The 9,432-nt window shown below is 40.7% G+C and overlaps 1 protein-coding gene across 1 annotated transcript; it reads left to right on the top strand.

The window, feature by feature from the left end:
- Positions 1–835: 835 nt before the first annotated feature.
- Positions 836–4,447, top strand: dr1 (down-regulator of transcription 1). Its single transcript, XM_004068148.5, has 3 exons — positions 836–1,715; positions 1,886–2,049; positions 3,277–4,447. The coding sequence occupies exons 1-3, from the start codon at positions 1,496–1,498 to the stop codon at positions 3,421–3,423; spliced, it is 531 nt and encodes a 176-aa protein (XP_004068196.1). The 5' UTR covers positions 836–1,495; the 3' UTR covers positions 3,424–4,447.
- Positions 4,448–9,432: the final 4,985 nt, after the last annotated feature.

Below are 9,432 nucleotides of genomic sequence, written 5' to 3'. Positions count from 1 at the left end.
TAGGGATGTAACACTTAATTAATTTATTTATCCAGATCAAAGTCTGAGACAAGTTGTTAATCAAATCGATAAATACCATAAGATCATTTCAAAATTAAATTGACTATAATCTTTACTGAAAAATACCATTTGGATTGAGGCATTGTAGGTTTATTTTACTGTAACTTAAAAATGACCACGTGCATCACAGTGGACAACACACACACACACGAGATGACAGCAAAACACTTTTGATTTAGCAAAGACGTGACCAAACAGTGTGGTAGAATGTTCTGATAATGTTCCATTTGTATTATTTTTTATGTGGAAAAACAACAGTAGGCAAAACTTTATGAAACTAAAATGTGAATGGATTTGACATTGGTACTTGATTACTGGCTTGTTTGTACACATATTTAATTTACACTTGATTATCTTGAAAGAAATACAAGGAATGTGGAAAAACTTCACCTTGCACTGTTAGTACCCAGGTATTTATCTCTGAGCCACATTGGTTGAATATTTGGCTGAAGATGTTCTGGATCAAAATAAGGTCAGTGAATCGTAATAAATTTACTGGTTCACTATGATCTAAAATTAACTATGAATCATATCAGCAACCACAAATTATATGAATCAAATTATTCTTAATATTAATGTTACAACTGCTAAAAACAATGCATTTGTAGATACATACTTTTTTTTTCTTCATTTAAAATAAATATATTTCCAAAAGTAGGCAATCTTAGAAAAATCAGAGATAATAGTTTGGTTTTGTAACGAAAGAAAAAAAAGATAATTACATCTGTAGCTCCCTGCGGAACAATTTCCAATCATTTGTTGTACCACCCGACTCCATCCTGGTGGGCACCGGAAATTGTTATAGCGCACACTCGGAGCCAATCAAAAACGCCCTTTGTCTGACGTCGTAACCGGACACATTTCAGCTAATGTTTGTACAGTACACAACTCCAAATTATAAACCTAAACAAAACATCTGCAATCAAATTTTGGTCAAGTTCAGGACTTACATATAAATACTCCAATTATTTACGAGTAGAACTGACTATAATTCTTGCGCTTCGTAAAGCAAACAGCTCCGCTTCATCTGCGCTTAATTGTTAGCTTAGCTTAGCCATGCTCTCCGCTTTCATTGGACTTGTGTGCTGCGTCTCAGTTTCGCCACGGACGACGGATATAAGGATATAATTTTTCTTCCCCCTCCCTTTTTTTACTGTAAGCTTCAGAGCAATCTTGGACATTTATTCGCCGATTAAATACGATATAGGAGCGCCGCTCAAGCAACAGAACCTGCTCATTGTTTGACATTTGGTTGGTAAGCTAGCCAGTGGGCTAACTTAGACTAGCTCGCTTGGCAACATTTCCATCGATATTTTCTTGAACCGTTATCTGTCTACTGTAACATGGACATAGAGAAGACAGTGAACGCGTGATAAATCTTCTCGAAGAAGCGGAGTTCCACTATTCTGTTCCTTTCCCCCCTTTTTTCATCACTATGGCTTCCTCGTCTGGAAATGACGACGACCTCACCATACCGAGAGCAGCTATCAACAAAATGATCAAAGAAACTTTGCCTAACGTACGGGTGGCCAACGATGCCAGGGAGCTTGTGGTCAATTGCTGCACAGAGTTCATCCATCTTATTTCCTCCGAGGCGAATGAGATCTGTAACAAATCCGACAAGAAGACCATATCTCCAGAGCATGTCATTAACGGTTGGTTCTCATTTACATGTATTTACCACCTCTTTAAATATCGCTCGTCCTTTATGTGGGTGGGTGTGTGTGTGTGTGTGGGGGGGGGGGGGATGCAAAGGAGCACGGATCCTCCTGCAAGCTTCACATCATAGAAAGTGTAGTTTCAACCTCGTGTTTCTGCACCACAGCCCTCGAGAGCCTTGGTTTCGGCTCGTACATCACAGAGGTGAAAGACGTGCTGCAGGAGTGCAAAACGGTTGCTCTTAAGAGGAGGAAGGCCAGCTCTCGACTGGAAAACCTGGGCATTCCGGAGGAGGAACTCTTGAGGCAGCAGCAGGAGTTATTTGCCAAGGTCTGATCTCAGAAAACTGCACCTTCAAATGTGGCTTGAACACCCACAATAATATTAACCTACAGATCATGATGAACACGGGCACACAACTTGTACTTTTCATTTGAGGTACAGAAGGGCTTGGTTTTGTTAACATTTTCAAAAGTTTCTAAACTGGTCATTCCATTTAAGGATATCAATCCCCTTTAAGATTGGATGCAAACAAATTTAGGTGTTTTAATAGAAAATACTTAACTAAGCTCATAGAGGAAGTATTTAAGATGAAAAAAAATCTTTTCCTGTCAAGTATTGTAGAAATGAAGACATGTACACACAAAACAATTTCAAATATCATATAGGCATACACATTTAAATCAACCTGAATGTAACTTCCTCTTTGAGTTATGCTGATTGTCCTGAAACAAAGCACTCTCTGCTCATTCAAAGTAAGTTAATGTGGCCCTTTCAGCTTTAACTGACAGGCCATGGTGTGTTTTTGCTAAAGGTTTTTTACTTTAAAGACCCACTCAAATAAAATATCATGTTTTTGGTGTTTTCTAAAATCTTCTTGTGGCATTTTTCTGATGATGGAAGACGTATCATAAGAAAAACAAGCTTCATATTACATTTCTGAGCATTTCTTCATTCAAATAGTTCTGAGTCAGGAGCAAACGACAAAATGCTGTGTGGAAAAAGCTACAATCGGCGGGCCACAAGCTTCCCTCTCTGCTCCATTCTGATACATCCTCTTGCAGACAAATGCATCCATGTACGTCTTTTTCCTCGTCTTAACAGGCTTCCGACTCAGCTATACAGCTGGAAATCCAATATTGCTTATCATTTTTGTCGCACTGGTAAAGTTAGGTTGGGGGTTTGAGGGGCTGTAAGCTAGAAAAATGCTACAAGAACATGTTAAAAACACCAAAAGCATGATTTTTATTTGAGTGGGTCTTTAAGGTCAGAGAGATGTATTTTGTTCACATTCCTTTAAAAAAAACATTTTGTTCCTATGTATTGCTTTGTTTGATTTGCTGCGTTGTATTTGATATTCATTTAATAAATATCCAACAACACAAGATAAACCTTTTTGAGAAGTTACATGTACGGTATATATTTAAAAAATTACCAAAAACTATTATTTCTGCAGTAACCGGCCGGACTCACTGCAGGTTGCCATGAGCTTGAATGGGTAAACCTGAAGTGCCACATTGTGTCAAGCACTCATGATAGAATGTGCGTCTTCTGCAGGCGCGGCAGCAGCAGGCGGAGCTTGAACAGCAGGAGTGGCTGCAGATGCAGCAGGCTGCCCAGCAGGCACAGATGGCAGCAGCATCTGCAAGCGTTGCCCAGCAGGCGGGCTCTTCTCAGGATGAAGACGAAGAGGACGAAATGTGACCCCCCCCCGCGACCCACTTTACTGTGTTTGAATTTAACGTTAGGAAAGTTTTGGTACACAAATCTCAGTTTTGCCATGAACAGGGACTTAAAACATGTTTGTGTACTTGAAATTTAGAAAGCTAAAGAAAGGGATGCGAGGGGAGAAACGGCCCCACATGCACATTCAAAGAAGCGTTTTTACCGGAAAATGGTAAAAATGGAAAGGCTGTTTGCGAAGTTTTTCATTAAATTTATATTCCCCTGGGTTTTTTTTTTCACTTTTATGTTCATTGTTAATTTATAGATTTTTCTTTACGTGTTGAGAGCACGTTCAAAGAGCAGACTTTGTGACAGATAAATTCACAGCAGATCTTTGCTCCTTCTGATACGGCATTAGAAGATCTGTTCAACTCATCCTTGGAGCTCAAACATGTTCAGAATTTCTGTTCAGGAATTTCCAAGCATCTGCTTTCTGCATCTTTCTCCCTTCTCGGTTTATTTGTCAAAGTGAATTCATGCAGCATGTGTGTTGGTATCTGTGCATCAGCGTCTGCCTGTGTACTGTGTAGGGTTAGATTTAGAGAGCATAGGCTAATGGCAGGACGCTAATGCCCATGTACTGCTGTTTGCTACATAGAGAACTTAAAAGGCATTATTGTTTAATTTTTAGATCATCCAGGCACTTCTTTTCCTTTAAACACCCACAGTATTGATAATTAGCAGCACCTACACATTTTTGTTTCATAGAACCAAAGATGGGGGATTTAACTTTTGTAGTTTTCTTTTCCTTTTTTAGATGTAGGTGCTGCTTAGTCAAGATCTTCTAAAAACCATGTCAAAGACAATAAACTTGAATCTCTGTGAGGCACTTGGGTGTCTAGGCTTACATTGCAGTTTCCATTCTAGTTCTTTTACAACATAATATATTTCCATCAGGAATTTGGGACATCTTTGGAAAAAACCAACCACCTTATTGTGATATGCATTTATTGTCTGTTCTACAGAAATGTATTCTTTCAACAATAAAATAATTTTTTATAGACTTTTTTTTTTTTAATCTTCTAAGATGTACTGTTCTGCTTGCTTACATTATTATGGTATCTTTTTCTATGACCTTTGTATAATAAAGCAAAGTACATTCTGCTTCATGCTTCCTAGGAAAAAAATAACAAAATAAAAATAAACTACTACATTAGTATATTTCTATCAACTAAAAGTGGCAGAACTGTGATCAAAAACAATGTTTCTGAAGTATAGACTAAATTAAACTACTGCTCAATAATTAGGTTAAATCTTGATTTTGAGCTTAATGCATTTTGTGGAAACAAAATGTGGAGTGGTAGAGTGGTCGACATATGAGTGGAAGGTCGCTGGTTCAGTTTCCGCTCTGCTTGGCGATGTGTTGAAGTGTCCTTGTCACCACTGAAACCCACATTGCTCCCCGGAGGTTATATGTTGGCGCCAGAGTTCAGCAGCAGAGCTGCTATCAGTTTGTGAATGGGTCTCTGACTGTAAAGGGCTTCTTAGAAGGTAGCAAACCGCTATGTAAATTACCCTCATATACTATTTACGTCACTTGATCCCGGCATGCTTTTCAAAAATCCATGAAAGCGAAAAACAGTTTTACTCTCAAACCTGACCTTTACTAATGAAATAAAATGTTTCTATTGCAACATTTACTGTAGAGTGAATGACAGCTGTTTATTCTGCTGTGGAGGCCACCATAGGCTGTTTTTTTGCTGCTAAAGTTTATGGAGCCTTATGCAATTGCACCTGTAACCCTTGTGCTATCCTAGGCACTTTAACATTGGGAGTTGGGTCATGTAGACCCACTATACAGTGCGCTAAATCTTTTTTCTTTAATGATTTGTGATCTTCACTGGTGTCCATGGATTACATGAAATCTTTCAACCTTTATCCACCTTTGTCATGGTTGGGAGAACACGTCAATGTAAGGGTGGGGTCATCTAAGATAGCGCAAGGGTTAAGCAGGCATCACCAGTCAGTGCAATATCAATTTGGTTATTGTAGGTGGTCCAGTCATTGCATGTTTTTACCTCAGAAACATCCTAGAACCTAGGGTTAACATTTAGAGTAATCAAATAACCTATGAAGCATGTTTTTGGACTGTGGGAGGAAGCTGGACTGCACGGAGAAAACCCATACATGCATGAGGGGAATATGCTAACTACACACATAAAGGATCCAGCTGGGATTCAAGCCAGAGCCTTCTTGCCATGAGGCAAGAGTGCTAACCACTGTTCCACAGTGCAGCCTGAGCTGGATCTTCTTACTCCATATTTGGTCAGAAAGGGAAACACTGCCCTCATTTGACAATGTAAAGGAACATCAGTTAGTGATAGGGGAGTAATGATTTGTTTTAACAATGATTCGATTCATATCACAATTTCTAGTTGACCATACAATTCATGGTCAATATTCGTTCATTTTGAATAATCCGATTCCCTGACCCAGAATCAACCAGCGTGACTCAGAGATAAAAACTTGCGTACTGAACAGTGGTAAATGGTAATGGTAAATGGCGTATACTTATATGGCGCTTTCTACCCTCTTTCAAAGGCCCAAAGCGCTTTACAGTCACAGTCCCATTCACCCATGCACACACACATTCACACACTGATGGCGGCTCCGCTGCCGAACACTGGCGCCAACCTCCCACCAGAGGCAAGGTGGGGTTCAGTGTCTTGCCCAAGGACACTTCGACACATGGGCGTGCAAGGCGGGAATCGAGCCTGCAATCTTACGATCATGGGTCGACCGCCCTACCGCTGCACCACGGCCGCCCAATGCAGGGGAAGCTCTCCACATTCCTTGCAAGATAATTAAGAGTACATTAAATATGTGAACGAACAAACATGTAAACAATAATTAATATGGTGCTAGTCTTATTAACCCTTGTGCTATCTTAGATGACCCCACCCTTACATTGACGTTTTCTCCCTACCATGACAAAGGTGGATAAAGGTGGAAAGATTTCATGTAATCCATGGACACCAGTGAAGATCACAAATCATTGAAGAAAAAAGGTTCAGAGGACTGCCTAGTGGGTCTAGATGACCCAACTCCCAATGTTAAAGTGCCTAGGATAGCACACGGGTTACACAGGCTTGCAGTTGTGTGGCATTTACCCAACCATGTCTGAGTGCAGAGGTCCTTCGGTCCCGGTCATGGTTGTGGTCTGTCACTGGCGGGGCTCCAATCCTGTGTCTGTCACAAGCTACTTGTAGTTCTGTGACTTGATGTTAGCCTGCTGATGACACTTTGAGACACCAAGTTCATCTGCAACATCTGACCGCCTACTACCAACCTGAAGGGGCACTATGGGAGGGGATGCTGCCCCCAGTATGTTCATGACTGTTTGAATGATGAAGTTGGAATGACTTACGGCTAAATCTGCTTTTCATACCGACAGAATGTTGAAATTGATGCCTCACTTAAAAGGTTCTTTTTTTTTTTTTTTTTTTTAGTCTCATCCTTTTTCTTTCTTCTTGAAAATGTTGCTCTGCTTTATGATGTGGAACATCCTTCTTTCGTACTCCTTCCTTTAATTGAATTCACCTGGCAAACTAATTATCACAGGTGTCTGAGATTGATTTAAGTGGTCCAAAGATGGGTTTAGTTGAAAAGCAAAGAATTGGATCTTTTTGACACTTCAAATACTTTTGCATAATAATTTGGAACACACTGTACATCTGAATAACTGACACAAGAGATTCTTGATCATTATTTAATCAAACATGGAAAGTAGTTTGTTTATGGAAGAAAACTTGGGCTGAAAATCCAAAAGTAGCAGAACCATTCATTCTAGCAGCGTCATGTGACACATTATATCTCCTAGGATGCAGAGTGTGGGCGAAACTGAAATAAAGACTTCCTGGGAGTCAGCTTGCGCTTTCTTTTGTGTGAACTCTAACGTGGCGCAGCAAACTGCTTCTGAAGCCGAAACACTTTCCACACGTTTTGCATGAAAATGGCTTCTCCCGCGTGTGAGTGGTCATGTGACAGGCTAGGTCGTTGCTGCGACTGAAGCCTTTGCCGCACGTCTGGCACGTGTGTGGCTTTTCACCCGTGTGGGTCCTCCTATGAATGATCAGGCTGCCCCTTTGGTTGAAACTTTTGCCGCACGTTTCACAGGAATATGGGTTGTCCCCGGTGTGAATCCTTGTGTGGCGCAGGAGGCTGTTGCTGAGACTGAAACACTTTCCACAAATGTTGCAGAAATGAGGCTTCTCGCCTGTGTGCGTCCTTGTGTGATACAGCAGGTCGCTGCTGCGTGTAAAGCGCTTTCCACAGGTTCTGCAGGAAAATGGCTTCTCCCCGGTGTGAGTCCTCATGTGACACACCAGGTCATTGCTGCGGCTAAAACCTTTTTTGCAAGTTTGGCAGGAAAAGGGTTTCTGGTCGGTGTGGGTCTTCATGTGATTCATCAGACTGCCGCTTTGATTAAAGCTCTTCCCACACGTGTCACAAGAATATGGATTTTCCCCCGTGTGGATCCTTATGTGGCGCAGCAGCGTACTATGAAAGCTAAAGCGTTTGCCGCAGATGAGGCACGGAAACTTCAGCAGGGAACCCTGAGCGGCCAAAAAGCTACTGGTGGCACTCTGAGTATCAGAGAGAGCAGAGCCTCCATAGTGTCTGTTAAAGGCTTCTTCTTGCTCCTCTTTGACCTGTGAAGGTTCAGACCCTTCAGGAGTCTGTTTGACGCACCTCTCATCACAGTCTTCATCAGTGAGAACCTCATCCTCAGCTGCAGAGATACAGAAAACAGGAAACAGGCTTAATTTGGCAGAGAAGTAAGTAAATCTTTGAGAAGATTCTGTAATGAAAACTCACAAATTACAGTTCACTTAAATGTAACAGAAGTAAGAAAGCTTTGAACCATTTCTTTGTGAATTGATAGTAGTGAAGGAACTTGGTGCCAGACTTCTTTTTATGAAGATGGAATACATATAAAGTATATATAAAAAGTTAAGCACAACATTGCATTTCCTAGTATTTCTTTATTCAAATTATTGTCAATTAGGAGCAGACGAAAAAAAATGACGGAAATGTACGTCTTTCTTTTTCCTCATCCGAGCTGGGATCTGGCTCAAAACTGTATGGCTGGATAGCTCCAATATTGCTAGGTACTGTATCTATGTTGCATTGGTATTGTTATGTGGGCAGGCGTGAGGGACGTTAAGCTAGCGGGAGAGTGGCTAAACAGATGGGCAATGGGGAGTGGGGGCCCACAACTCAAAGGCAAATTTTTATTGAACTATTTTAATTTTGGCCAAAAACAACTTAAAAGACCACATGGGAATGCGTTTACAACAGATTAAAAGATGACTGGAGTGGGACTCCAAAACAAATTCCAAGGAGAGGGGATTTGGGGAAGCTCCGACTCAAAATGGTCAACACTTCGGAAGATAAAAAAAATCTTAAAGACAGGCTGCTACCAAAATTTTTTTTTCTGCAGTGACTCATCTACTCATTTATTTGTGGTTTCCAGTTGACCTTTAGCATAGGGTACAGACCATCAATCTTCTCGGTATACTGACCCTCAAGCGACGCACACATCAGGCATTTGATTAAACTATTGAAGATGACAGAACATTGCTTTACCCTTGTGCTATCCTGGGCACTTTAACGTTGGGAGTTGGGTCATCTAGACCCACTAGACAGTGCTCTGAACCTTTTTTCTTCAATGATTTGTGATCTTCACTGGTGTCCATGGATTACATGAAATCTTTCCACCTTTATCCACCTTTGATATGGTAGGGAGAACACGTCAATGTAAGGGTGTGGTCATCTAAGATAGCGCAAGGGTTATCACACAGAGAATTAACTAAATCAATTAGTACCGTAATTGCAGGCAAAAGGAACACATAAAAATACAGAATAAAAAACATTTTATAAATCTGTAAACTAAGGCACGTCTGCTCCCCACAGTTGGAAAAGTTGTAGCAGTGCAAATTTCGTGAATCGCAAATTGGGTGCAAAACGGAAATGGTTCGGTTCATT

Source organism: Oryzias latipes, chromosome 4 (assembly GCF_053564925.1).
Source record: "Oryzias latipes strain Hd-rR chromosome 4, Olatipes_Hd-rR_3.1".
Classification (NCBI taxonomy): Eukaryota; Metazoa; Chordata; class Actinopteri; order Beloniformes; family Adrianichthyidae; genus Oryzias; species Oryzias latipes.
Note: the sequence above shows the minus strand (reverse complement) of the source record. Positions and strands in the feature narration are given on the sequence as shown.